Source organism: Corvus hawaiiensis, chromosome 6 (genome assembly GCF_020740725.1).
Source record: "Corvus hawaiiensis isolate bCorHaw1 chromosome 6, bCorHaw1.pri.cur, whole genome shotgun sequence".
NCBI classification, from domain to species: Eukaryota; Metazoa; Chordata; class Aves; order Passeriformes; family Corvidae; genus Corvus; species Corvus hawaiiensis.
In genome coordinates this window covers 54321649-54349510 of record NC_063218.1, presented here as the reverse complement: position 1 = coordinate 54349510, position 27862 = coordinate 54321649, and the positions used below count along the sequence as shown (strand labels likewise).

Sequence of the window (27862 nt, the reverse complement as noted above, 5' to 3'; positions counted from 1 at the left end):
GGGGGATATCCAGGGCTAGTGGGAGACCCTGGGAGGTACCTGGGGGGCATCCAGGGCTACTGGGGGGCATTGAGGGCCAACTGTAGGGTGTTGTTAATTGGCTGGGGGACACCCTGGCTTAGTGGGAAATACCCAGGGCCAGGTGCCGGGTGCCTGGCTGTGACTAGCTGGGGAGCATCCAGGGCTAGTGGGGGACACCCAGGGATGACTGTAGGGGGGCTTGGGCTAGCTGGGGGTCATCCAGGGCTAGCTGGGGACTGCCTGGGTTAGGTGGAGGATACCACGGACTAGCTGAGGGACATACAGGGCTGGTGGGGATCACCCAGGGCTAATCAGGGAGCGCCTGGGACGAGCTGGAGTACACTGAGGTCTAGCTATGGGGTGCCCGGGACGAGTTGGGGAACTCACAGGGCTAGTGGAGGACACCTAGGGCTAGCTGAGGGATGGCTGGGACTAGCTGGGAGGCATCCCGGGCTAATGGGGTACACCCAGGACTAGCTGGGGGGCATCCAGGGCTAGCGGGGGACACGTGGGCTCGCCAGGGGGGATGGCCGGGGACCCCCGCGGGCGTCGGCGGGGCGCTGCGTCTCTCCGCACCCTGCAGGTGCCGGTGCCGCCTGTGCTGCCGCCGGTGCTGCCGCCAATGATGTTGCCGATGCCGGTGCTGCCGGTGTCGGTGGCGCTGGCGGCCGGGGGGCGCCGCTGTGCTGCATTGCGGGGCGGGCGGCCCGTCCCCGTCCCCGTCCCTGCGCCCATCCCCGTCCCCGCCCGCCCGGTCGGCTCGGCCCGGCCCTCCCGGGGGGAGCGGGGCTATCGGGGCCGGGCAGCGCCGCCGGCTCCGGGTAGGAATGTCCCTGCGCGCCCAGATAATGTTATTTATATCGCGGTGCAGGGCGGCTCCGCTCCCCCCGCCCCGCTCCCGCACCGGCCCCGCCGCCGCCGCCGCCGCCGCTCGCCCGCCCGCCGCCCCGCGCAGGTGAGACCCCGCGGCACCGGGATGCGCGGCTCCGGGGAACACGGAGGGGAGCGGGGGACAGCGGGAGGCGCCGCTCCCCGGGGACACGCGGGGGGGGGGCACCGGCAGCCGCTGCCCGCCCCGCGGATACCGGGTGGGGGGTGCGGCACCGAACACCGGGCGCGGTACCGGGGGGGGCCGGTGGGCACGGAGGAAAGTTTGCTGGGGGGTGGTGAAGAGCCCTCCGGCGAGCCTGAACCCCCTTTTCCGGAGATCTGCTGTTACACCGTGTCCCTCGGGGCTGCTCTCGGGAAGGACGGGGCGGGCGAGTGGCGATGACTTTCTAGGGACACCCTGGGGACAGCCCGGGGACAGTGTGGAGACACCCTGGGAACACTTTTCCTGGGGTGCCAACCCCTGGAGGGCTCCCCACTCCAGTCCTTGGTGCTCCCAGCACCGTTGGGACGCGATGGAAAAGCCGAGTCCTGAGGGTCTTGGTGGGACACATCACCCAACCGACTTTGTCCCCCACTTTTTAGCAACTGGGCAAACTGGAGTTACTGGAAAGGGTTTTTAGGGGGCCGTGCCCTTGGCCCCCCTTGTCCCGGTGCCAGGAGGATGCTCACGGGTGGGTGTTGGGCTGGGGGAATTCTTACCTTCACCCCAATAACCTAGGAGTCCCCCAGGCCTGATTTCCCAGCTTTTCCCTTTATAAATCTCCAGCTCCCAAGCCAGGGGATTGGGGTGCACTGGAAGACAGCGGCAAGCACAGGAGACTCAGAAAATCCTGCTTGGTGCCAGCATGGCCCCCCACAGAGTATTTTATAGCTATTGTATGGTTTGGGGGCACTGGCTGGTGATTTTGGGGTACAGGGGGGGCAGCTCCTAAGAAGGGAGCGGGGCTCGGCTGGCACCGTGCTTGGGGGAGGCCTATTTATAGCCAAAAATGTCTGTAGAGTGTCAGCACGTGTGCGTGTCACCGGCTTGGGTGACATGGGACAGTCCTGGCATGGCCGGCATGTGGCCCTGGGGAAACCCAAATTCTCCTGGCGGGTGGGAGTGTGGCCGGGGAGCCCTGGCCGGAGCGGGGCATGGCAGCCAGCGGAGCCGTGCCGTGCCTTTCCATGCCCAACCGCCCCGTGCTGTGCCGCGCGGCCATGCCGAGAGGGACCATCTGCTCCCGGCCCTGGCCCTGCGCCTGGCAGGCAGGAGACTGTTGGGGGGCTGGGGGGATGCCCCCCGGCTCCTGCCCCTTCCCAACCGGAGCATGGCTGCTTGTGGACATGGGGGAGATGCCAAATCCAAGTGTTTTGGTGAAGCGGAGCAATAGGGACATGCCAGGCTCTGGGTGGTGGTGATGGGGCAGAATTTTGGGGTGTTTTGGGGGATTCTTATGAGTTTCTGTGCACTGGAAATGGGCTTTCCGGCAGCATGCTGTGGCTGTGAGGGATGAGCCAGGGAATGGATTTGAGGGTGCCATGGGCGCCAGGTGCCAACCATTGCCCTGGCTGCCCTTGGGGTGTGGGGGGACATCCCCCATGCCCAGCGGGGGGACTGTGGTGGTGGCACGGTGCCAGCCCCTCACCGGGAAGTGCTGATTCACTGTGCCGAGCCGCTGGCCGGGGAAGGCGACGCTGCCCAGGCCACGGCCGCAGGATGCTGGCGGCGAGGCCGGCATGCTGGCATTCCCAGCTTTCCGCACGCTGAGCGGGAGGAATGACAATTCCCGGGTGGCGGGTGCTGGTGGCGGCGTGGCTGTGCCAGGGAGGGATGCTCAGAAGGCGCTGGTGTGGTGGAGGGAGATTTAAAGGGTGGGTGAGCGCCCGTGCTCAGCATGCTCCCATGGGCCTGCTGTGGCTCCCTTCGGCGTCATCTCCTCCCCCTCCTCCTCCTCCTTCTCCTCCTCCTCCTCCTCCTCCTCCTCCTCCTGGTCTTTCTCCTCCTTGGATGCTCGAGGCCATGGCCCCACTGCTGTGTTGACAGGGACAGTCAGAACTGAGGTGTCCTGCAGAGACCTGACACAACTTAGCACACCCATCCTGCTGGCAGTCCCTGAAGCTTTGGGGGCAAAAATCCCCAAATTTGGTCTCCCACAGGGCTTTCCTGCCAGGGTGAGCTGGGTGCTCTGGCAGAGGCACAGAGTCATGGCATGAGAGGCTGCAGGCCTGGTTCCAGCACCCTCCTGCCTGCTCCGGTACACACCTGCATGGCCCTATACCCACTCGTGTGCCTGCTGCATGTGTCCCATGCACACTCTGGTGTGTTCTTGCATGTCCTTGGTCATATGTGCACACTCTGGCATGTTCCTGCATGTCCTTGCTCAGGCATACACACTCTGGCACACTTCTACTTGTCCTTGTTCACCTGGGCACTCTCTGGCATGTCCCTGTGTGTCATTGCTCAGAGATGCACACTCTGGCACACTTCTGTAGGTCCTCGTTCAAATGTGGGTGCTGTGACAAGTCCCCACATGTCCTGGCTCACAGGTACACACTCTGCCACCCTTCTGCATGCCCTTCCTCACACTTGCACACTCTGGCGTGCTCCCTCATGTCCTTGCTGCACTGTCCACACTCCTGCACGCTCCTCCACATCCTTGCATGCTCCCGGTGCTGGCAGGTCCAAGCCAAGGCCTTGCCTGTGCCGCCCCGATTAGGGTGTGGAGTTGGGGTGTGGCACAGCCTGGGCTGCCCTGATAACCCTGCCAAGGGGGGACCTGGGGGATGCCCAGGGAGTCTGAGGGGGGCCTGGGGGCCCATGGGCTGTCACAGTTCATGGGGACAGCAGGGATTCGGGGCACACAGGGTTTCCCCTGGCACCCACAGCTGAGGGCTCTGTGCAACTCCAGGTTGCAGTAGGGGTCCTGGACATGCTGCTGGCTGTGGGGAGCCCCAACTCATCTCCTCGCACCCCTCAAGGGCCCCAGCAGCTACCGACAGCTGCTCGGAGGCATTTTTAGATACCAGCCATGTCCTATCTGTGTCTCAAATATCCCCGGGGGTGGGTGGCCCCCCCCTGCCAGCAGCTGTCACCCACTTTCTGCCACCGGTGCTGGTGAAGCCCCTGAGTGGCACAGGGGTCGGGTTGGGGGTGAGCAGCAGCTCCTTACCTGGGGGCATCCAAGGACTGGGGGGAAACCCCTGAGGACTTGGGCTGAGGTTTCAGCTGGGCAGAGGGACCTGGGTGGGGACACAGCAATGTAAATAGCCACTGGCACAGCTCGGCACGGCTCAGCATGGGGGTCCTGGAGCGGGCAGCTGCCAGGTGCCCCCCCAACACCTGGGTGGGGCGAGGCTAAATCCCTCTGAGCAGCTTATCCCACAGCTCTGAGCCGCAAATCCCCACGTGCCGCAGGGCTGGCGAGCCACTGTGGCCGCACCAATGCTCACTGTCCCGCTGTCCCCCAGGGGTCCCTTGCCGGTAGCCGACGGCCACTGGGCCGGGGCACACCGGGACCATGACCTCAGCCAACGACTACGAGCAGCTGGAGCTGCAGCAGCAGTACAGCCGCATCAATGTCCGCTGGGATGCGTCCGACGATGAGCTGGACAACGACAACAGCTCCGCACGGCTCTTTGAGCGCTCCCGCATCAAAGCCCTGGCAGGTGGGTGGCAGGTCCCCTCGGTCCCACCTGGGTTGTCCCCGCTGTCAGTGACCCTGTTCCTACTGTCCCTGCAGACGAGCGGGAGGCCGTGCAGAAGAAAACCTTCACCAAGTGGGTGAACTCGCACCTGGCTCGTGTCACCTGCCGCATCTCAGACCTCTACATGGACCTCCGGGACGGGCGGGTGCTCATCAAGCTGCTGGAAGTGCTGTCAGGAGAGCTTTTGGTAGGAATCCCATCCAGCTGGAGACCCTGGGACCTGTGGCCTGCCACACCACACCACACCATCTCTCTTCGTGTTGGCCAAGGGTTGTGGTGGCAGCATGGGCATGGGGGTGTCCCTGGGCAGGGCTTGGGGTACCTGGTGTGGAGGGGAGGGTGCTGAGTGCTGTCGTGCCCCAGCCCAAGCCCACCAAGGGCCGGATGCGGATCCACTGCCTGGAGAACGTGGACAAGGCGCTGCAGTTCCTGAAGGAGCAGCGGGTGCACCTGGAGAACATGGGCTCCCACGATATTGTGGATGGCAACCACCGTCTTGTCCTCGGCCTCATCTGGACCATCATCCTCCGCTTCCAGGTGAGGACAGGTGGTTTGGGGCATCCCTCCACTCCACACCTCATTCCCAAGTGGGAGCCATCCTCCATGGAACTGCTTTTCCAATCCTAGAATGTCCTTTTGCCCCCAGATCCAGGACATCATCGTGGAGACACAGGAGGGCCGGGAGACACGCTCTGCCAGGGATGCACTGCTGCTTTGGTGCCAGATGAAGACAGCAGGGTAGGTGGTGGGACCCCCATGCCACCACATCAGGGTCCAGGAGTATCCAGAGGGTGACAGTGACACCCTGTCCCCATCACAGGTACCCCCATGTGAATGTCACCAACTTCACCTCGAGCTGGAAGGATGGGCTGGCCTTCAATGCCCTAATCCACAAGCACAGGTAGGTGGCACGGCAGCAGGCCCCAGGGTGTCAGTGGCACTGAGAGATGTCCCACAGGTGTGTCACCCCTGTCCCATGCCCTCTGTCCCTAGGCCTGAGCTGGTTGACTTCCAAAACCTGACCAAATCCAATGCCCGGCACAACCTAGAGCATGCGTTCAGTGTGGCAGAGCGGCACCTGGGCATCACCCCTCTCCTCGACCCCGAAGGTGAGACAGTTGCTGCCAATCCTCCTGCCTCAGTTTCCCCTGGGACATTCCCAGGCTCCATGGAGCACAGAGAGGTTCCCAATACATGGAAGGAGGGCATGGGTGGTCACAGGAGGGACCTCATGAGGCCATGGTGGCCTGTGGGGTGGGTTGAGGTTGGGTCAGGAGTGACACCTCTCGCTCACACTGGGCAGATGTGTTCACGGAGAACCCTGATGAAAAGTCCATCATCACCTACGTGGTGGCCTTCTACCACTACTTCTCCAAGATGAAGGTGCTGGAGGTGGAGGGAAGGCGCCTGGGCAAGGTAGGGAATGGCGTTGAGGCGGTCAGGGGTGTTCTCTTGGGGTGCCAGCCTCTTACGCTCACCCCTGGTCCTGCTGCAGGTCATCGAGCACGCCAAGGAGACAGAGCGGATGATCGAGGGCTATGGGGGGCTGGCATCTGACCTGCTCACCTGGATTGAGCAGACCATTGCCTCCCTCAACAGCCGCAGCTTCGCCAACTCGCTGGCTGGGGTGCAGCACCAGCTGCAAGCCTTCAGCACGTACCGCACCGTGGAGAAGCCCCCCAAGTAAGAGCCCCTTGCTCCCCGTGCCTGCCTGGTGGTGTGGGGCACCCAAGGGTGCCCAACGCTGAGCTCTCTCTGGGGCAGGTTTCAGGAGAAGGGCAACCTGGAGGTGCTGCTCTTCACCATCCAGTCACGGATGAGGGCCAACAACCAGCGTGTCTACACCCCACATGAGGGCCGCCTGGTCTCCGACATCAACCGGGTACGGGCTCCATCTGCTGCAGTAGCTGGGGGCTGTCTCCTGCAGTGAAGTCAGGTCCATCTTCTGGGGGAAATTTAATTCCTCTCCTGAGGCAGACTGGGTCCATCCAAGAACAGTTCAGGTCCTTGGGCAGGCTGGGATGGGTCCTGGGCCAGGCTGAGTCCATCTCCTGAGGCAGTTCAGGTCCATTCCAGGACACACTGAATCCATCCTGGGGCAGGACTGATCCATCCCATAGCAGGTTGTCTTCCACCACCTGGGGGTCCTGGTGGGGTTCGCCCGCAGAACAAGACATGAGTGGTGGGGGAACGTGGGATACAGGTGCCACCTGTCCACTGCCGCCTTCCCCCAGGCCTGGGAGCAGCTGGAGAAAGCGGAACATGAGCGGGAGCTGGCGCTGCGCAACGAGCTGATCCGTCAGGAGAAGCTGGAGCAGCTGGCGCGGCGCTTTGACCGCAAAGCAGCCATGCGGGAGGCCTGGCTGAGCGAGAACCAGCGCCTGGTGGCCCAGGTGAGGACGGGGACCCCCACCCTGGGGACCCTCACCCTGGGGAGCTCCACCAGAGCCTCACTTCGGGCTCTGTGCTGGGGCAGGACAACTTTGGGCAGGACTTGGCAGCGGTGGAGGCAGCCAAGAAGAAGCACGAGGCCATTGAGACGGACACAGCTGCCTACAGGGAGCGAGTGCAGGCCATCGAGGCGGTGGCCAAGGAGCTGGAGCTGGAGGGCTACCACGACATCCAGCGCATCAACGGGCGCAAGGACAACATCCTGCGGCTCTGGGAGCACCTCCTGGAGCTGCTGGCTGCCCGACGCCAGCGCCTGGAAATGAACCTCACCCTGCAGCACCTCTTCCAGGAGATGCTCCATTGCATTGACTGGATGGATGAGGTCAAGGTGAGCTGTGGGCATTGGGTATCACACGGGTGAGGTGTCTTTGTCCCACCAGGTGTTGGTGGGAGTTCCCTGAGGAGGGAGATAGATGTTGGGGTGCTGGTGCTGAGTTTTGGTTGTCAGTGGGTAATGGCTGAGGGTCTCCTGCAGGTGAAGCTGGCATCTCCCGAATCTGGGAAGCACCTTCTGGAAGCAGAGGAGCTGCTGCAGACCCACCGTCTGCTGGAGGCTGACATGGCTGTACAGGCAGAGAAGACTCGGGCCATCAGCGCTGCTGCCCTCCGCTTTGCCGACGCTGAGGGTAGGTGTGCCGGGACACCCCAGCATCCCTGGCGTGGCAAAGGGAAAGCAGGACACTGGACTGACGACCACTCACCCTGCTCCCTGCCCAGGCTATCGTCCCTGCGACCCCAAAGTCATCCGGGACCGCGTGAGCCACCTGGAGATGTGCCGGCGGGAGCTGCAGGTACTGGCGGCGCGGAGGAGAGCCTTGCTGGAGCAATCCCGCTCCCTCTGGACCTGCCTGTGGGAGCTGGACGAGGCAGAGAGCTGGATCAAGGAGCAGGAGCAGCTCTACTCCTCCCTGGACTTCGGGAAGGACCTGCCGGGCGTGCTGCTGCTCCAGCGCCGGCACGCCGCCTTCGAGGCCGAGCTGCGGAGCCGGGGTGGGCGGCTGGAGCAGGCGCTGGCGGTGGGCGAGGGGCTGGCAGCCGCAGGCCGGGCGGCCGAGCGGCTGCGGGAGCGGGGGGCGGCCGTGCGGGCGCTGTGGGCGCAGCTGGAGGAGCTGGCGGCGTTCCGACGGCGCGGCTTGCGGGAAGCCGAGGGCTTCTTCCAGTTCCAGGCGGAGGTGGAGGAGCTGGCGGAGGGGCTGCAGGATGCCCGCCGGCGGGCGGCCGCCGAGGAGCTGGGCCAGGATGAATCCCGCACCCTCGTCCTGCTGCGGCAGCACCAGGAGCTGCTGGACGAGCTGGCGGCCGCCCGGGAGCAGCTGGACAGGCTGGCGCAGCAGGCCGAGGGCTTCCCGCCGGAGCTGCGCGCCGGCCCCGAGGCGCAGAGCCGGCTGGCGGCCCTGCGGGAGCTGCACGCCGAGGCAGCCGCGCTGGCTGAGCGCCGCGGCCGCCAGCTGCAGGACGCCCTGGACCTCTACACCGTTTTCGGGGAGAGCGACGCCTGCCATCTCTGGATGGGCTCCAAGGAGACCTGGCTGGGAGAGCTGGAGGTGCCGCAGGCGCTGGAGGACCTGGACGTGACGCAGCGCAGGTAGGAAGGAGCCCCCACCGTGGCAGTGCTGCCGTGCCCTGTCCTGAGTTGCTGCTTGTTCTAAACCTGGACATTCCCGCAGGTTGGACGGGCTGGAGCAAGACATGGCCACCGTGGCTTCCCAGATTGCCGCAGTCAACCAGGCAGCCGACGGGCTCCTGGCCAGCGGGCACCCCCGGAGCCCCCAGGTCCGGCAGTGCCGGGAACAGCTCAACGAGAGGTGTGGTGGCGGTGGTGGGTGATGCCAGGGCGAGCGGGTGACGCGGTGACGGTGCGTTCCCCACCATCCTCCACTGCTGTCCTACAGGTGGGGTCGGTTCCAGGAGCTGGTGTCGGAGCGCCGGCGGGCAGTGGGCTCAGCCCTGCGCCTCCTCAACTACAACCTGGAGTCTGAGGAGACCCAGAAATGGCTGCAAAGCAAAGCCCGGGCAGTGGAGGCCACGGCCGAGCTCGGCCGCGACCTGGCCGGCGTCCTGGCCACCCAGCGCAAGCTCTATGGCATCGAGCGGGAGCTGGCGGTGGCCCAGGACCGCCTGGCTGCCCTGCGCTCCCAAGCTGAGCGCCTGGCCGAGGAGAGGCCTGAGGTGGCTGTGGAAGTGGCCCAGAAGCTGGCGGCGGCCACGTCCGCCTGGGATGAGCTGCAGGCGGCCCTGGCAGAGCGAGCAGCGTCCCTAGGGGAAGCTGGGCAGCTCCGGAGTTTCCTGCAGGACCTGGATGACTTCCAGGCGTGGCTCTTTGGCGCTCAGAAAGCCGTGGCGGCCGTTGATGAGGTGCCGGCATCACTGGGGGAGGCAGAGGAGATGCTGCAGCGGCACGAAGCTGCCTGGCGCGACGCCGAGGAGCATGCAGGAGCCTTCACTGCCTTGGTGGAGGCGGGGGAGCGGGTGCTGGGGGGCCAGACGGACCCCGAGTACGAGGGGCTGCGGCAGCGCCTGAGCGGCATGAAGGATGGCTGGGCTGCCCTGGGCAAGATGGCAGAGGCTCGGAAGCGCTTCCTCACCCAGTGCCGCGACTTCCAGGAGTTCCTTCGCGACACCAAGCAGGCAGAGATCCTCCTCACCAAGCAGGTGGGTGCTCAAGTGATGTCCTTTGGGTCTCTTGGCTCACAGGCACCCCAAAAACGGGTGATTGTGTGCTGATCCCTTGCTGTGTCCCTCAGGAGTACACACTGTCCCACCTGGAGCTGCCCTCCACGCTGGAGGGCTCGGCTGCTGCCCTGCACCGCTTCCAGAACTTCCGTGCCAGTGTGGAGAGCAATGCCAAGAAGGTCCCGGAGGTGGTAGTTGGTGGCACCAAGCTGGTGGCTGAGGAGAACATCTTTGCCGAGAAGATCTCTGAGAAGTGCCAAACTCTCCAGGAGCGGTGAGTCCGGCACAGGGCCAGCGAGTGGGTGGGTAGCGTATGGGCAGCAGGGCTGACGCTGCACATCCATGGTCCCCTGCCAGGCATGGAGCTGTCATGGACAAGGTGGAGGAAGCAGTGGATTTGATGCAGGACAACCACGACCTACAGACCTTCCTGCAGAGCTGTCGGGAGGTAGGAATGCAGCACAGCTTGTGGCACCCCCCAGGGGTCCCTATTGACACTGCTGAGCACTGACACCCCTTCCCTGCAGTTTGACGCCTGGGTGGATGAGAAGATGCTGATGGCTCAGGATGTCTCCTATGGAGAAACCCGTGGTCTCCACAGCAAGTGGCAGAAGCACCAGGCATTCATGGCTGAGCTGGCACCCAACCAGAGCTGGCTGGAGAAGATTGAGGCGGTGGGTGCTGGCACCATGATGGCCAGAGAGGGGGAATGGTGTTGGGGAAGAGTCTGGAGCATGAGGAATTGTTGAGGGAGCTGGGAGGCTCAGCCTGGAGAAAAGGAGGCTCAGGGAGAAACCTTCTCGCTCTCTACAACTCCCTGACAGGAGGGTGCAGCCAGGTGGGGGTTGGGCTCTGCTCCCAGGGAGCAAGGGAAAGGACAAGAGGAAAAGGCCTCAAGTTGCATCAGGGAAGGTTTGGATTGGATATCAGGGAAAATTTCTTCAGGGAAAGGGTTGTGCAGCCCTTGCACAGACTGCCCATGGCAGTGGTAGAATCCCCATCCCTGGAGGGGTTTAAAAGCTGTGTGGATGTGGCATTTGGGGACATGGGTTAGTGGTGGCCTTGGTAGTGCTGGGGGAATGGTCGGACTCGATGACCTGAGAGGTGTCTTCCAACCTTAACAATTCCATGACTCTGGAACGCTCCCAGCCTGCTGCATGGGTGGGATGCCCCCATGCCGCAGTGACCACCCTCCTCTCTGCTGTTGCTGCAGGAGGGGACGGAGCTGGCCACACGCAAGCCGCAGTACAGCGCGGTGGTGACGCAGCGGCTGGAGGAGCTGCGCCGGCGCTGGGCCGGGCTGCGCAGCGCTGCCGAGGACAGGGGCCGGCAGCTGTTCGAGGCTGAGCGCTCGGCCCTGTACACCCGGAGCTATGGGGAGCTGGAGAGCTGGCTGGGGCGGGCGCAGGAGGAGCTGCACCACGCTGAGAAGGTCAAGGACCTCACCGCCACCAACCTGTTGCTGAAGAGGTTGACGGTGGGTGCTGGCACCTCACTGGGTCCTTTGGAAAGGGGCAGGAGGCCCGAGGCGATGGGGTTTGTTCCCAAATGGGACTGGAGTTCTCCATCTCGGCTCTGATCCCTAACTCACATGGATTTGTCCCGCCAGAGACTGGAAGAGCAAGTGAGAACGTGGATGAAGGAGCTGGAGGAGCTGGGGTGGCAGGGCACCCCTGGTGCCGGGGATGTGCCAGATGCCACCAGGCAGGAGCAGATGCTACGGCAGCGAGTCCTTGAGCTGCTGGAGCCACTGGAGAGGAAGAGGAAGGAGCTGGAGACTGCCAAGGCCATGTACCAGCTGGGGCGGGATCTGGAGGATGAGACAGTGAGTATCCTCGCTGTGGCGGGGGCCAGGGGGCTGGGGCTACCCATGGGTGCTGTAGGGGGCTCACTGGGTGCTCCTTCCTGCAGCTGTGGGTGCAGGAGCGGCTTTCCCTGGCGAGGTCAACCGATCACGGCACCGACCTCCCAAGCGTGCAGCGCCTGACCAAGAGGAACGAGGTGAGCCTGGGTACTGCAGCAACACCCACCATTCTGGGTGGTCCCTTGGGATCCATCCCATGGGTGACTCTCACTGTGACTTCCCTCCTGCTGGCAGACACTGCAGAAGGAGCTGGCAGGCCATGCCCCCCGCCTGGGTGAGGTGCTCAGCCGGGGAGAGGCAGCGGGGAGTGGTGAGGAGCCAGGCCCGGAGCTGGTGGTACTGGCACAGGAGCTGCGGGAACTGTGGGAGACGCTGCAGGAGGAGGCAGCTGCCCGGCACCAGCGCCTGCAGGAGGCCGGAGAGGCCCAGCAGTACTACCTGGATGCTGATGAGGCTGAGGCCTGGGTTAGCGAGCAGGAGCTTTTCATGGGACCTGAGGAGAAACCAAAGGTGAGGAGCGATTCCATGTGATGCTCCGTGTTTGGCGGGGTCTGTGCTGCACTGGGCCCTGCCTTGCTGGGATGCCCAATGTTGACCCAGGTGGTGCCACGCTGTGCAATTGAACATCATCCATATGTGACACACCATCGTGTGTCCTGCTCTTATGTGTCATTCCCCTGCCATTACACACTATTCATCCCATTCCATGCCATGCTCTGCTGAGCTCACCATTTCTCCCTATGGCATCAGATAGAGCCAGGACATTCCTGTAGGGTGGGCACTGGGTCTAGACCCTAGTCCCTGTTCCCTTACCATGCCAGGTGCTGATGGCACCGATGTTTTCCATGCCATAGGATGAGGAGAGCTGCTTGATGATGCTGAAGAGACATGTCCGGCAGCTGCGCTCCATCGAGGACTATGGACAAACCATCAAGGAGCTGGCAGGGAGGGCGCAGCAGCTGCTCTCTGCCGGCCACCCCGAGGGGTAGGTGCCACGCCGTGTGTCCCCTGTCCCTCAGGGCGACCCTGTGCCCTCAGCACTGTGTGGGTGGGGGGTTCGGCTGGAGCTCTGGCACTGTCAGGTGCTCCATTTGGGCAGGGAGGTGGTCGCAGAGGGACGTGGGGAGCACAAAGCGGGTCCTTCACCCCCAAACCCCCCAGATGCCAACACGGGTGGGTTGGGGACATTGTTTCATGGGTGAGAACTGGGTGTCTGTGTGCCGGGGCCGCGCAGGGAGCAGATCATCCGGCTGCAGGGCCAGGTGGACAAGCACTACGCGGGGCTGAAGGAGGCGGCCGAGGAGCGCCGCCGGCGCCTGGAGAACATGTCACACCTCTTCCAGCTGAAGCGGGAGGTGGAAGAGCTGGAGCAGTGGATTGCCGAGCGTGATGTGGTCGCCTCCTCCCCGGAGATGGGGCAAGACCTGGACCATGTCATGGTGAGGATGATGGGATGGTTGTGGCAGTGACAGCGGGTGGCTTGAGGGAGGCGACTTGACTCTTCTCTTCCCTCCATGCAGCTCCTGCGGGAGAAGTTTCGGGAGTTTGCACGAGAGACAGGCAGTGTGGGGCAGGAGCGCGTGGACCGGGTGAACCTGACCATTGAGGACCTCATCGATGCGGGGCACATCGAGGCGGCCACCATAGCTGAGTGGAAGGATGGGCTGAATGAGAGCTGGGCCGACCTCCTGGAGCTGATCGACACCCGCATGCAGCTCCTCGCTGCCTCCCACGACCTCCACAAGTACTTCTATGACGGCGGAGAGCTGCTGGCCCTCATCGCTGCTCGGCGCAAGGAGCTGCCCCAGGATCTGGGAGAGGATGCCGGCACAGTGGAAGCTTTCCACCGGATGCACAGCGCCTTCGAGAGGGACCTCCAGCTGCTGGAGGCACAGGTGAGGCTCCAGCCTGGCGTGGATGCCAGCACTCAGCATTCCCCATGGTCTTGTGGAAGGTGTCCCTACTCGTGGTGGGACACTGGGCTCAATGGCCTTTGAGGTCCCTCCCAGCCCAAGCCTTTCTGTGATTCTCCATGCAGGTGCAGCAGTTTCGGGAGACAGCAGCACGCCTGCAGACCGCCTATGCCGGGGAGAAGGCAGCTGGAATCCAGAAGCAGGAGCAGGAGGTGTCCCGAGCGCTGCAGGAGCTGCTGGAAGCGTGCAGTGGGCGCCGGGCACGGCTGGTGGACACGGCTGACAAACACCGCTTCTTCAGCATGGCACGGGATCTGCTCTCCTGGATGGAGAGCACCGTCCGGCAGATTGAGACACAGGAGAAACCGAGGTATGGATGCACCCAGCGGGCACCCGGGATGGGACATGGAACAGATGGCTCCACTGACACTGGTGCCTGTGTCCCCAGGGATGTCTCCTCGGTGGAGCTGCTGATGAGATACCACCAGGGAATTAAGGCTGAGGTGGATGCTCGGGGCAAGAACTTCACCACCTGCATTGAGCTGGGCAAGAAGCTGCTGCAGCGCAAGCACCAGGACTCACCAGAGGTGAGGGAATCAGGGATAGGGGGTGGTGGGGGCGATGCCATCTGGGCCACCCCCTGACAGCAGCCCCTTGCAGATCAAGGCGAAGCTGGTGGAGTTGGTGGACAAGAGGAAAGCCATGATGGAGACATGGGAGCAGCGCTGGGAGCGGCTGCGGCTGCGTGAGTCTGCCAGGGATGCTGGGGAGGAGCGTGGTGGTGCCAGGTGTGGTGGAATGGGTGGTCCAGGGGCTGAGCACTGCCTGTCCCTCCCACAGTGCTGGAGGTGTGCCAGTTCTCCCGTGACGCCTCGGTGGCCGAGTCATGGCTCATGGCTCAGGAGCCCTACCTGGCCAGCAGTGACTACGGGCAGACGGTGGATGCAGTGGAGAAGCTGCTGAAGCGGCACGAGGCTTTTGAGAAGTCCTCAGCCACCTGGGAGGAGCGCATTGCTGCCCTCAGGAAGCTGACAACGGTGAGGAAGGCTTGGGATGAGGCCTCTGCTGCCCTGCCTCAGTGTCCCCTCCATCCCTTAACACCTTCACCCCTTCCCCGGCAGCTGGAGCTCCTGGGCGGGCGGTCTCTGCGTGAGGGGCTGGTGCGGGATGGGACGACGCACTCCGAGGCTCCCGACTACTGCCTGGATCTGGATGGGGAGCTGGAGGCCGGGTAAGGGATGCCACCACCATTCCATGTGACCAGGGACACAGTTTTCACATCCCTCTTCTCAAACCATTAAGGATGTTTTTTAGCATTAAGGGGCTTTTTAGCAATTTACCTTTTCCAAGCAATAAACTGATGCTGATAAAGAGGAGAGATGAAGGTCAAGCCTCACTCTGACAGGGCTTTCATCCCTCAGGAGTACAGGCGAGCAGCAGCCAGCCCAACCCCTGTGGGATCATGTCTGGGATGGGGATGATGACTGACTGTCTCCCTGTGCAGGTCGGAGGAAGAGGAGGAGGAGAAGAAGGATGTGAGCACACAGGACACTTCGCTGCCCACTACGGATGGACCAGAGCCGGTCAGTTCTTGAGTTTAGCTTTTACCTTCCCCGACAGCCAAAAAAGTGTCCCTGCATGTCCGTGCATGCCCCCGTGACCGTGACCTCATTGTGCTGACAGATCCTGCATGCCCAACCCTCACCTTGTCCTTGTCTTGTGTTGAATAAATGCTGAATTACCCCAAAAAGGCTGGGCGGGCAGAGGGGTGCTGCAGGTCCCCTTTGCCCCAACTCCTGGGGTGACATGGGGGGTGGCACCCATGGTGTATGCGTGTGTCTGGGATCAGTGCAGCGGCCAGAGTTGGAGCGTCTGCCCTGGGGCCACCATGTCACCCCAAGGGACATCACTGCTGTATGGGACATCAGCACCCTTCGGGGCATCGTCACCCTGCAGGGCACTATCACCCTGTGGGACATCATCGGCACCCTGTGGGGAATTTTCACCCTGTGGAGCATCATCACCCCAAGAGACACAGTCACCGTATGGGGCGTTACACCCTGCAGCATTGTCAGCCTGCAAGGCAACGTCGCCCACAGGGCATTGTCACCGTGTGCCAGCCCCTGTGCTGGCTGCCAGCTCTCTGCTCCTCCCACCTGCTCTGCCTGCGCAGGGACACGATGGCTCGCTGCGACTCTGCCTGCTTAGGGACAGGAACCCCTTCTCCCTCTTCTGCCTCTTCTGCCTGCCTGGGGACACGGGCATCTCCTGGCCCCTCAGGGACAGGATCCTTGAGTGCCTACATGGGAACAAGCTCATTTATGCCTGATCAGGGACATGGGGATCTTCTGGCTACTCAGGGACAGTGTGTCCTTCTGCCTGCTTGGGGACATGGCCACTTTCATCAGCTTGGGGACAGCAGCCCTCTCTGCTTACTGCCAGCCTGCTCAGGGACATGGGCATCCTCTGGCTCCTTGGGGACAGGAACCCCTTCTGCCTCTTCTGCCTGCCTGGGGACATGGGCATCTCCCGGCTTCTTGGGGACAAGATCATTTCTGCCAGCACAGGGACATGGGCATCTTCTGACTACTCAGGAACAGGACCCTCTCTGGCTACTTGGGGACATGGCCACTTTCAACTGCTTGGGGACAGGAGTGCTCTCAGCTTACTGCCAGCCTGCTTGGGAACACGGGCATCCTCTGGATCCCTGGGGACCAGATCACTTTCCCCTGCCTGGGGACAGGATCCTTGAGAACCTACCTGAGGACAAGAGCATTTCTGCCAGCTCAGGGACATGGGCATCTCCTTGGGGACAGGGGATGCTTTCTTGGGGATATGGGAATCTTCTGGCTCCTTGGGGACAGGATGTTCTTTGCCTGCTCAGGAACACTGACACTTTCGCCTCTTTGGGGACAGGAGTCCCCTCTATCTGGGACATCTCCTGCCTCCCTGGGAAGATCACATTTGCCTGCCTGGGGACAAGACCCCTGACTACACACCTGGCAACAAGATCACTTCTGCCTGCTCGGGGACATGGGCATCTCCTGGCTCCTTGGGGACAGGGGCCCTGGCCAAGCCCCTCCTCTGGCACCCAGCTGGATGGGTGTCCCCTTTGTCAGGCACCACATTCCTCAACCGGACCTCCCCAAGTCCCCTGGGCTGGTGACAACACTGAGGTGGCTCCCAGGACTGCTCATCTAGCTTGGTTCAACCTCATCACCCCAAATCTGAGGAGACACTGGCACCGAGACTGGCGGGTGCCAGGGCTGGCTGGTGTCCCAGCCACTCACTGGGGTCCTCCCAGTAGCCACCAGTTTTTGTGTACTGGAGCTGGTGGCTTCACTGGCACTGTGCTGAGGGTCCCAGCTGATTCCTGGGGTCTTCCCAGTACCTACCTGTTCTCAAATACTGGAGCTGGGGGGGGCTCACTGGCACCAAGATCTGGGGGTCCAAGGGCTAGACCATGTCCCAGCTGCTCACTGGGGTCCCCCAGTAGCCACCAATTCCTGCACATTGGAGCTGGACAGGTTGACACACACACACGTTGACACTGCACTGAGTCCAAGGGCTGGACCATGTCCCAGATGCTCACTGGGGTCTTCCCAATAACCATTAGTTCCCACACACTGGATCTGGCGGGGTCACTGGCACTGCACAGAGGGTCCCAGAGCTGGGCTCACTGCAGGATTGCAGACACTCACTGTGAGATCACATCTGGCATGGGGATGCTGTGCGGTCCTCTCAGCAGTCACCAGCTCCCACATACTGGAACTGGTGGGGACATTGGCACCCAGCCACTCAGTAGGGTCCTCCCAATAGCCACCAGTTCCCACATACCGGAGCTGGTGAGGTCACTGGTATGGAGACCTGGGGGTGACCCACCCCCAGGCCACCAGACTGAGGTCCATGGCCCACTGGTGACAGCAACCCATGTGCCCAGTGCCACCATGGGAGGGGACAACAACTTGCCATGGGTCCATCAGTGGCAGTGGGTGGGCGACACCATGGCGTAACCACGCCATTGCCTCGCGACAGCTGGTGCCAAGGACAGGTGATGAGGAGCCGGTGTCACCAACCCCACGGCCACCACGGGAGGAGCCAGAGGAGCCGGCCACGCTGCCTGCCCGTGTCAGCAGTATCCAGCTGGAGGGCTACCTCGGCCGCAAACACGACCTAGAGGCGGCCACCAAGCGTGCATCCAACCGGTAGGCACGGCGGCGGCGGCGGCAAGCGCGGTGTCCCTGGTGGGGCGGTGTCCCCAGGGTGACGCAGTGCTGGCGCAGGTCGTGGAGCACGCGGTACTGCGTCCTGCGGGGTGGCCAGCTCGCCTTCTTCAAGGACGCCAAGAGCCGCGCGCTGGGGCTGCCGTGCCAGGGTGAGGAGCCCCTGGGGCTGTGGGATGCCCGCTGCGAGGTGCCCGCGGGCTACAAGAAGAAGAAACACGTCTTCAAGCTCAGGTGAGGGTGCAGCACCGTACGGGGTGGCATGGTGGGCAGGCGTGGCACTGGTATCTGTGCTCTGTCCCTAGGCTCAGCAACGGCAGTGAGTGGCTGTTCCATGGCAAGGATGAGGTGAGGGGTGGCCTGGGGGGACATGGGGTGGCTGGTGGAGCCCAGCAGGCACAGGGTGGCTGGGGGATGTGGTGGTGGTCAGCAGTGCCCAAGGGGGCATGGGATGGCCAGTGGTGCCCATGGGACACAGGGGTGGTCAGAGAGGTCCAGAGGGACAAAGCATGGCTGGTTGTTCCCAGGGGTACACCAGTGGTGCCCAGGGGTTCATGGGGTGGCTGTAGATGTCCAGGGAATGTGGTGGTGGCCAGCAGTGACCAGAGGTACACAGGGATGGCCAGGGGACGTGGTCAGCAGTGGCCAGCAAGGCTCAGAGGGGCAGGGGATAGCCAGGGGTGCCATAAGGACACGGTGAAGGGCTGGCAGTGCCCAAGGGGACATCTTCCCCCAGTGCCTGGGGAAGACCTGGAGCAACTGGCATCACCCAGGGGGCCCTGAGGGTGGCTGGGATGCTGCTGAGGGGCCAGGGGAACCCCCCCCTGACCATCCCCCCATGCCCACAGGAGGAGCTGCAGGCCTGGCTGCAGGGGCTGAGCACGGCCATCATGGAGTGTCGGGGCAGCCGTGGGAAGGCACAGAGCCTTCCCCTCCCCCTGCCCATACCCCCGGCCCCCCCTGAAGCCCCCCTGCCCCGCAAGGACAAGGAGAAACGCTTCAGCTTCTTCCCAAAAAAGAAATAACCCCCCTGGATGGCGGGAGGGGGGGGGAATGACACCCCACGTCACGCCAGCGGGGCCACACATGCGTGAGGACACGCGTGTGTGGTGCCTGTACAGGTGCCACTGGGTCTGGGGGGGCACGCGGGGGTCACGCGTGGGCAGGAGCCCCCCAGCCCCCCTGCCACGAGCACACGTGTCCGTGTGCACAGGTGTATATATATATATTTGTATTTATATATATACATACATTTACACGCTTCAGGCACACCCCTGCGCGGAGGCGGCCGCAGGTGCCCCCCAGGCGTGTGCCCCCCGTGCCCACACGTGTCCCTGCACGCACACGTCTGCACACGTGTGTCCCCGCATGCAGGTGCACCCCCGGCCCCCTCTGCACGCACGGCACAGGTGTGCGCCCCACACGTGTGCATGGACCCCCCAGCACCCGCACGAGGGGTGCCTGGGTGCCCCCCAAAGCCATAACCCCCCCCCAAAGCGTGTGGGTGCAGAGGGGGGACCCCCCAGCCCCCGCGGGCACCAACCAAAGAGTGTCAGCCCATGGGGGCCCCTCTCCGGCACCCACCCCGTGCCCCCCCCCCCAGCCGGGGTGGGGGGGCCCCCTGCATCCTGCACACGGGCTGAGACACCCTGGGGGGGGGGTGGGGGTGGGCAACCAGAGAGGAACTTTGGGTTCAGTTTGGGGTTTTTTTTCTAATAAAGATGTGAAAGCGAGCGGGGTGCGGTGCTGAGTGCCTGCAGGGCGTGGGGGCCTCTGGTGCTTGTAGTGGGAAGTTCTTGGGGTGCCCTATGTCCTGTGGCCAGAGAGAACAGGAGGTGTCCTTTGTCCAGAGCAGGTTGGGAGTCCCCAGGGTGCTCTTTCTGACAGATGGGTTGTGGGAGTCCATGGGGAGCCCCTTCTCCTGGACAACCTGGGTGTCCATGGGGTGCTCCTTCTTCCAGGAGGGCTGGGGGTCCATGGGAGTGCCCCTTCTCCTGGGCAGACTGGAGGTTCCCACAAGGCTCCTTCTTCCAAAGCAGGGGGGCCATGAGGGCCCCTTTTTCCAGGTAAGTTGGATGTCCATGCGGTGCCCCTTCTCCCAGGGTGACCCTTCTCCATGGTGTGACCCTTCTCCCAGGAGGGTTGGGGGTCAACGGGGTGCTCCTCTTCCTGAGGGTCCGTGGGTGGTCCTTCCAGTGAGGGTCCACAGGGCACCTCTTCTGCCCGTCCCTGCCCCTAGCTGGCAGCATCGAGGGTCTGAAACTTCTGCCGCAGGTCCCTGACGAGGCCATGGCGCGGCGGCTCGGGGGTGCCGGGGGGCTCGGGGCAGCGCCGCCGGTACTCCTCGGACGCCTGGTAGGCTTTGCAGCGCTCCACCACCGCCTTCAGGCAGATCTTCTCCCGCGTGGTGGGCGAGCGGATCTGCACGTAGGCCGGGGGCTCCGGCAGCCGCTCCAGCACCAGCACCCGCTGCCCGGGGCCCAGGGGGGCTTCCGCCGCCACCCACAGCGCCCCGTCACTGCTGTACCGCGCTGGCGCCGGGCTCGGGCTGTCGGAGCCCCCGTTGGCCTCGGCGCTGCGGCTCCGGCCGCCGCCCCGCTCCTTCCCGGCCGGGCGCCCACCGCGGCCGGGACCCTCGGGCGCCGAGCGGCTGCGGCTCACCGGCGGCGGCCGCGGGGCCCCGAAACGGGCACAGAGCTCCCGCACGTCGGGCCAGGCGAAGGGTTCGGCGCCCACGGGGCTCGAGGGGCTGCGGGAGGAACGCGGGGACGGGGACGCCACCAGGCCCCCGTCCCGCGGCACAACCAGCGAAGGGGTGCTGGGCGGGGGGTCCCCGTCCTCCTGCGGCGGCAGCGGGGGGCGGCGGGCGCCGGCACGGCGGCTCTTGATGCGGAGGCTGTACTGCCGTGCCAGCTGGTACACCTTGGTGCCCAGGTGAGGGGGCGTCAGCAGCAGCTGCGGGGGTGGCCCCGGGGGTGACGCCGCGGTGCCCACATCATCCTCCTCCAGGATGAGCAGCGGCTCGGGGGGCTGCGCCCCATTCTCCTGGCACGTCTCTGGTGCCTCGGGCTGGGCAGGGGGCTCAGGGCTCTCGGGGGGCCGCGCCCCATTCTCCTGGCACGTCTCTGGTGCCTCGGGCTGGGCAGGGGGCTCAGGGCTCTCGGGGGGCCGCGGGAGCCCATTGAGGCGGCACACGGAGCTCCGCACCAGCCCCTTGGGGATGAAGGAGAGGCTCTCGCGGCGGCGCACCCCGAAACCGGCGTCATGGTGCTCGGCATGGCCGTAGTAGCTCTTGATCTTGTCGAGGAGCAGGCGGTCCCGGTTGGAGAGCAGCGATTCCCGGCGGGCTCTGGTGAAGGGCTCAGGCGAGGGGATGGCGCTGCGGGGCCCCCCAGGCTCCCCGGATTCTACTGGGGGGCCCCCGTCCAGGCTGAGGGTGCTGCCGCCGTGGCTGGGGGTGCGTCCCAGGGGCCCCTCCAGGGCCAGGCTGCTCCTTCGGGACAAGCTGCTGCCGCCACCAAACCGCTCAGCGATGACGCTGGCCTGGTCCAGCACTGAGGGTGGCAGGATGCTGGCTGCTCCTTCTCCCTCCTCCTCCTCCTCCTCCTCTTCGCTGCTCAGCACCTGCAAATCCTCTGCAGCACGCTCTGGTTCTCCATCCCCACTGGGCAGTGCCAGGGTCCCCACCAGGGACGGGGATTTGGGAGCCCCCAGGACCTTGGGGTGCTCCCCAGCGCTGCTGTTAGGGGGCTGGGTGCTGGGTCCCTGGGCACCTCCGGGTGAGGGCCGGGGGGTTGCACTGACCTTCTCACAGCTCCCCGGCCCCCAGCTGCTTGGCCGCTTGGGTGCCTCCAGCACCCATGGGTGTCCCCCGGCCTGGGCAAGAGCAAATATGGGGTGTCATGAGCTGCGGGGGCACCCAGGTGCTCTGAGCACAATAAATCCCAGCCAAGCCATGGGGCCCTGGGAGGTGCCGTGAGAGCAACATGGGATGCCCTGGACTGGTGTGGGATGTCCTGGTAGTGATGTGGGGTACCCCAGGAGTTATGTGGGAGTGCCCCAGAAGCGATTTGGGGTGCTCTGCATGCCCTCCCTGGGGTTTGAAGGGCTGGTGTGGGTACCTGCTCCTCCTGGGGCTCCAACAGCAGATCCCCGGCCCCTGGCAGCTCCTCCTGGCACTCCTTGCCCAAAGCCTCCTCTTCCTCCTCCTCTCCCTCTGCCACCATGCCCTCAGCCGCGGCCCAGGCTCTGGGGTGCTGGGGAGGCTCCCCCACTTCCAGGAGCACCCCGTCGCTGCTGGTGTTCTGTGTGGGGGCGAGCGCCGGGCTCAGCGCCCCGTGCCAGGGCTGGAGGCACTGGGCACCCCAACCCACCACACCCAGCCTTACCTTCAGCCCTGCCAGCCGGGATAGAGAAAAGCAGAGATTAGTGGGGGGAGCACCCAGAATTCCCCCCAAGGTCCCCAGCCACCCCTCTGCCTGCCACACCGATGCCATGATGCCAGCTCACCTTGCTTGCCCAAGTGCCATAGGTTGTGCTTGGTGGGCTCTGGGGGGAGGGGAGGTGACACTGGCATCACTCCCGTGTCCCCCATCTCATCAGCACCCCGAGCCCCCTGATCCCGTCCACCGTCCACACCCGACTGCCTGCGCCCTCCGTGTCCCTGCAGCCGCTCCAGCAGCGTCTCCGTGTGCCCCTGGTGCTGGAAGGGCTCTGTGGGGACAGGGACAGGGACACCATCAGCACCCAGGTCCACCCTCCCTGCGGGCATTGGTGTCACCCAGCCACAGCTTGGCCCTGGGGAAGGGGTAGTGGTGGGGTGGAGTGGTGGGAACACGTGCAACAGCAGGAACACTGGTGACACACGGCTCTCACCAGACTGCCGGCGTTCCTGGAGTGGCTCGGAGGCAGCATCAGCCAGGGGCTGACAGGACCAGCTCTTCTTCAGGCGCTCGGGGCTGCAGCGAGGCAGGCGCGGGGGGTCTGTGGGGACAGGGGGTGACACCAGGGAAAATAGGGGGGACAGAGGAGGGCAGAGAGGGGTAGAGCATCGGTGACACTTACAGAACAGGTCCATCTCCAGGATGGCTTCCTTAGCCTGGGTGGAGGGAGGATGGAGAGAAATGAAGCAAAGGTGGGGTACAGCTCTCCCCCCTCACTGTGCTGGGGTGTCCCTGGTGTCACTGAGGTGCCCACCCCACCACCCTCACCTTTTGGGGGATGGTGGCATGGTGATTCTCCAGGATGAGCCGCTTGATGTGGTGAGTCCACACGCGTTTCTCCTCCACAGTCTTGGCCTAGGGGGCACAGGGAGGGCGGTGGGGTTGGGCAGGGGGGCCCAGGGAGTCCCCAGGGTACCCCCTGCCCCATGCCCCCCTACCTGCAGGCTGTGCTGCTGCTTGCCATGCTTGTAGTGCGCCAGACTGAAGCACAGTGAGTCCCGCGTGCTCTCAATCAGCATCAGCGAGGAGCACTGCCGGAAGAGGCATCAGCATCCCTGGAATTTCCCACCCCAGCACCCACTGGGGTCCCTGGCACCCACCCTGCTCCTCCATCCCTGGCATCCACCGGAGTCCCTGGCACTCCGTGGGCTCCCCACCCTTGTCACCCTCCCAGTCTCCCATCGTTATCCCGCACCGGGATGTGGCTCTTGTAGACGTAGTGGTCGCCACGGCGCTTGGTGATGAGCAGAGCCTTGTCGAAGAGGAAGAGGGCACGGTCATGGCGCACCCGCTGTGCCCGAAATGTGCCCTCCAGCACCAGCTCCCCGTAGGTCGTCAGGTCCGGCCCCTTCCAGCCCAGCAGCAGTGACTGGATTTCCTGCACAGACACGGGGACAGGTGCGTCGGCATCCCTGCCACAGTGCCCATCTCGTGCCACCTGGTGCCACCCACCACCCCCGTGGTGTCCCCCCAGTGCCCACCTGCTGGCGGATGGCGTGCTCATGCTTGCGCTTCATGTCATTGATGTACCAGGCCACGCAGGTCATGGTGTCAATGGCCTCCAGCACCAGCTCGTAGTCATCCCCCGCCTTGTGCTCAAAGTGCCTCGCGATCTCCTGGGCACAGCACGTGGCATCAAGGCACGGAAATATGCTGTGCCAGGTGCCTGGAGTGCTCTAGGCACACAAGCCGTGTCCCTGTGCCACCCCAGGCACCCAGGTTGTCCCAGATGCCCATGGCTTCTCCCTGTGTTACCCCAGGCTGTGCCGTGTGCCCACACCGTGCTGTGCCAGGTGCCAGGTGCTCACCTGGAGCAGCAGGTGGTACTTGAGGATCCTCTGGACCGGCTTGAGCAGGTAGGCCCCAAGGGGTAGCGCGTGGCGCAGCCGCTCCTGGCATTCCCGCAGGAACCGCGCCTGGACCTTGCTCCTCATGCACTCGGTCAGTGCCGCCACCGAGCTGCGGGCAGGGAGGGGGCTCAGACCCCTGCCCACCCATGTGCCCCCTGCCCACCTCCCTGCTCACCCAGCTGTGCGCCCCACCCACCTGGGGTAGTTGTTGCAGTACTGGGTGTAGATGGCAAATTCCTGGCTCTGCAGGTAAGGGGAACACGGTGAGAGCCTGGTATGACCACACGTTGTCCCTGGTGCCCCCACAGTGCTCCCTGAGCCCTTACCCGGGTGACGAAGCACACAGCCACAGCCACGGGGTCACTGGCACAGCTCTCCAGGTTTTGCAGGAGAGTGCTGGGGGGCAGAGGGGACAGGGTGACCACAGCCCCCCACACACCCACGGGACAGGGTCACACCCCTGTCACCTCCCAGTGGCGCCTGCTCCCCCACCTGCTGAGCTCGTAGATGTCCTCGATGTTCCCGAAGAGCGCGCTGACCTGCTCCGGCCGCAGCACTGGCTCCTCTGCGTCGATGATCTTGCCCAGGTAACCCTGCCGAGCACCCACAGTGGCACCATTTCACCCCCAGATCCCAAGCTGTGCCCAAGGGGTGTCCCCCTGTGTGGCCCCTGGCACCCACCTCCACGATGCTGCGCAGATCACGGGCATAGGTGCGCTCTGACTCCACGATCTCCTGCACCACGCGGTCCAGGTAGCTGGGCTTGGCCCCGGGACCCCCAAAAGCTGCCAGGGGGTGCCCACCACGGGCACCCGGCCACCCCCCCGGGGACGCGTTGTTGTTGGCGTTATGGAGCCCCTCGGCCCACACCTCGGTCCCGGTGCTGGGCGGATCCTCCATGGCACAGCTGGGCTCTGGGCTCAGGGCAGGGCGCTCTGGGCACACGGGCACTGGCATCCCAGCATCCCCTGGCACCGGCGGGGCACAGAGCGGCTCTGGCAGGAGAATGGTGGGTTAGGGGATGCGGAGACCCCCCCAAATGTGGGTGGTGTGTGGCACCAAGGGGGGTCACCCTGATGAAGAGCCCTGATGGCTAAACCCTCTATGCCAAGGGTTGCCAGCATCCCCCAACCCCCAAAAATCCCTGGATACAGCACAATGGGGTCTCAGCACAGCCCACCAATGCCGAGATTTGGGAGTTCAGCCCCCCCCCTCCTCATCCCAGACCCGGGGACCGTGCTGGGACCAGGTGGGACGAGCGCCTCCGCCCCCACCCACCGGGGCCGTGCGTCACCGCCGCGCCCGCGGGACACCTTCCAGGTGAGCTCAGCGCCGGCTCGCCCTTCCGGACCACCGGTGCCACCGGGATCCTCCCGTGCCACCGAAACCGCTCAGTGCCACAAACACGGTTGGGACACCCAGAAAACAGCGGCAAGTGGCAAAGCGTGTGGGAGTGTCGAGGCCACTGAGCCCGGTCACCGCGGCGGGTGGCCCTGGGGACAGTGACCTTGAGCTGGGCCACGTGCTGCGCCGGCGGCGTGGCCGCCTGAGCCCCCCGGCACCCCCGGTGCCGGCACCCAACCGGTCAGGCCGGTTCCCGCCGGCGCTTCCCCACACCCACCGTGCCGCGTGGCCGCCATCCAGCCGCCGCCCTCCCCGGGGCTTCCCCGAGCACGCCAGGAGCCCCCCAAAAAGCCACCGCGGTGCCTCCTAAGTGGGGTCCAGCCCCATGTCCCCAGTGGTGCCACAGCCCGGGACTCCGGGTGCTGGCACATCTGACCCTGCCGTGGGGCACCTCCTGGGCACCCCGGATCTGGGTGATTTGGGGAGCAGCTCCCCCAACCCCCAAATTCCTCAGCCCTACAGGCATAGGGCACCCGGTCCCAGGGTCACCTCAACCCCTGGGCGGGCACCCAGCCGGTGACACCGGAGACAGCAGACTCCGAGCATCCTTCCCGGCAGCGTCCAACCCCGATCCCACCCTGCTGGGGGGACAAGAGGAGATCCCCAGGTGGCACCCGCCGTTAGGCTCCCCCACCTAACACCCGGGCGGGGATTTGTGGCTACCGCAGCTCGTCCCCGAAGGCCACTCCTGGCCACCCTAATCCGCTCAGAGCACCGGGATTACGGCGCCGGTCCCACGTCACTGGGACCGCGGCCACTCGCCTCGGCCCCTCGGCCACCGTCATCCCGCCCCGGTGATCGGGGGGGTTGATCCTCTTACCCCCCCCCAGTGCCACCTCGGTGGGCACGCGGCCGCCCAGAGCCCTCTGGCTCCCGCCTGCTCCGGGTGGGATTAGCTCTGACCTTCACCGCCCCGACCCTCCCCAACCCTGCCACAGAGGACGGGCGATCCCACTGGAGTGCCGAACAGGGGGCTCTGGTGGGTCGCCAAAACTCCCCGGTGGGGGAAACTGAGGCAGGGGCCGGGTTTGTTGTGCCGAGCCGCCGGTGCCGGCGGGAGGGAGGTGGGATTTTCTCCCCACCGTGGGATCTTCTCCCCACCGTGGGATCGCCGGCCCCGCTGCACATTCCAGCGCGGGAGCTGGGGCGCGAGGCACAGCCCACGGCGTTTTCCCAGGATCCCGGCACGGCACGGCATGGCACGCCGGGAGAGGGGCCGCGGCGCGCCAGCCCGCCGGAGCCATATAAGGGCAGGCGGTTCACCATTTCCAGGCATTTTCCAGAATCCCAGCGGCCTTGGGAGCGTGGAGGTCGCCGCCGGCTCCAGCGCAGCTGCCGCAGCCGTCGCTCCCGGCCCCGGCTGGCACCGCCGCTGCCCGGCGGGCACGGGCTGGGCGCCGGCGCTCCCGCCCGCGGGGACTCGGGGAGCTCGGCACTACGGGGGTCCCCGTGTCACGGCATTCCCGGGACAAGGTGGCACCGACCCGCGGGGCTGACAAAGCCTCTTAGTGCCCGGCGCCCATGGCGTCGCGCCGCCTAATCCCGAAGGAGGGGCGCAGGACACCCCCACCTCCCACTGGGACCCCTGTCCAGGGTCACCCCACATGCCAGAGCCTGTCCTGCTCCCCCGGCTCGGCCTGAGAACCACCCCTAGTTTCTCTGGGTGCCTGTCCCGGGGGTCTCCCAGCACCCCCAGGTCCTGCTGTCTCCTGCCCCTCGGGGACCCCAGGATGCACAGCTCCCACCTCGTGAGGACCCCCAGCTCCGGCCCCACTCCGGGCATCCCTGGACCCACGAATCCTGCCTAACCAGGGCCCGTGGATCCTGCTCCACCGGGATGCAACGGCTCCTGCCCCACCAGGACCCACGGATCCTGCTCCACCGGGACCCACGGATCCTGCCGCGCGGGAATGCAACGGCTCCCGCCCCATCGGGACCCAGGGATCCCACTCCACCGGGGTGAAACGACTCCCACTCCACCGGGACCCTCGGCTCCCGCTTCACCGGGATGCAACGGAGATCCCGCCCCACCGGGAGACCCCCGCTGCCGGGGACCCTCGGGACCGCCCTCTCCCGCCCGGCGGGGATCCCCGGCTCCCGTCCCGCGGACCCCACGGCCGTGCCCCGTTCCCGCCCGGGCCGGACTCACCGCGCTCCGCTACCGCCGCCGCCCCGTCCCGTCCCGCCCCGTCCCGGCCGTGCCCGCAGGAAGCGGCGGGAGCGCCCTGGGGCGGGGACAGCGGCCGCCCCGCCCGGCTCCGGGAACGGGGACTACCGGGAATGGGAGCGGGACAGGACCGGAGCGAGCCCGGGCGTGACCGCGGGGCACGGTCCGGTACTGTCCCGGTCCCGGTCCGGTCCAGGTGTGGTCCCGGTACAGTCTTGGGACGGTCCTGACACGGTCCCGACACAGTCCAGGTATGGTCCAGGTGCTGTCCTAGTA

At 65.0% G+C, this 27862-nt stretch overlaps 2 protein-coding genes across 5 annotated transcripts; one reads left to right on the top strand and one right to left on the bottom strand.

Moving 5' to 3' along the window:
• Positions 1-803: 803 nt before the first annotated feature.
• SPTB (spectrin beta, erythrocytic) lies at positions 804-19456 on the top strand. 2 transcript variants are annotated; one of them, XM_048306332.1, is made up of 36 exons: positions 804-976; positions 4363-4560; positions 4635-4786; positions 4963-5136; positions 5246-5337; positions 5420-5500; positions 5593-5708; positions 5903-6015; positions 6095-6282; positions 6364-6481; positions 6834-6992; positions 7076-7378; positions 7526-7676; positions 7768-8635; positions 8718-8855; positions 8943-9702; positions 9795-9997; positions 10081-10171; positions 10251-10397; positions 10937-11200; positions 11333-11548; positions 11635-11724; positions 11822-12097; positions 12442-12572; positions 12822-13026; positions 13108-13482; positions 13626-13870; positions 13949-14087; positions 14161-14245; positions 14341-14537; positions 14622-14731; positions 15005-15083; positions 17536-17705; positions 17784-17957; positions 18029-18071; positions 18572-19456. In XM_048306332.1, exons 2-36 carry the CDS (start codon positions 4413-4415, stop codon positions 18746-18748), a joined length of 6978 nt encoding a protein of 2325 aa, XP_048162289.1. In that variant the 5' UTR covers positions 804-976; positions 4363-4412; the 3' UTR covers positions 18749-19456. The 2 variants fall into 2 exon arrangements, with proteins under 2 accessions (XP_048162289.1, XP_048162290.1); XM_048306333.1 differs by lacking the exons at positions 804-976; positions 17536-17705; positions 17784-17957; positions 18029-18071; positions 18572-19456 and adding an exon at positions 15457-15812 and having other exon boundaries at positions 4318-4560.
• Positions 18930-27673, bottom strand: PLEKHG3 (pleckstrin homology and RhoGEF domain containing G3). Of its 3 annotated transcripts, XM_048306335.1 has the most exons (17): positions 25637-26038; positions 24697-25010; positions 24508-24608; positions 24342-24411; positions 24212-24258; positions 23974-24124; positions 23647-23781; positions 23361-23543; positions 23104-23196; positions 22934-23020; positions 22788-22821; positions 22599-22706; positions 22362-22436; positions 22233-22271; positions 22112-22119; positions 21845-22027; positions 18930-21599 (listed from the first exon to the last, which is right to left on the bottom strand). In XM_048306335.1, exons 1-17 carry the CDS (start codon positions 25788-25790, stop codon positions 19959-19961), a joined length of 3423 nt encoding a protein of 1140 aa, XP_048162292.1. In that variant the 5' UTR covers positions 25791-26038; the 3' UTR covers positions 18930-19958. The 3 variants fall into 3 exon arrangements, with proteins under 3 accessions (XP_048162292.1, XP_048162294.1, XP_048162291.1); XM_048306337.1 differs by lacking the exon at positions 25637-26038 and adding an exon at positions 27569-27673 and having other exon boundaries at positions 22233-22436; XM_048306334.1 differs by having other exon boundaries at positions 22233-22436; positions 25637-26027.
• Between the last annotated feature and the right edge of the window lie 189 nt (positions 27674-27862).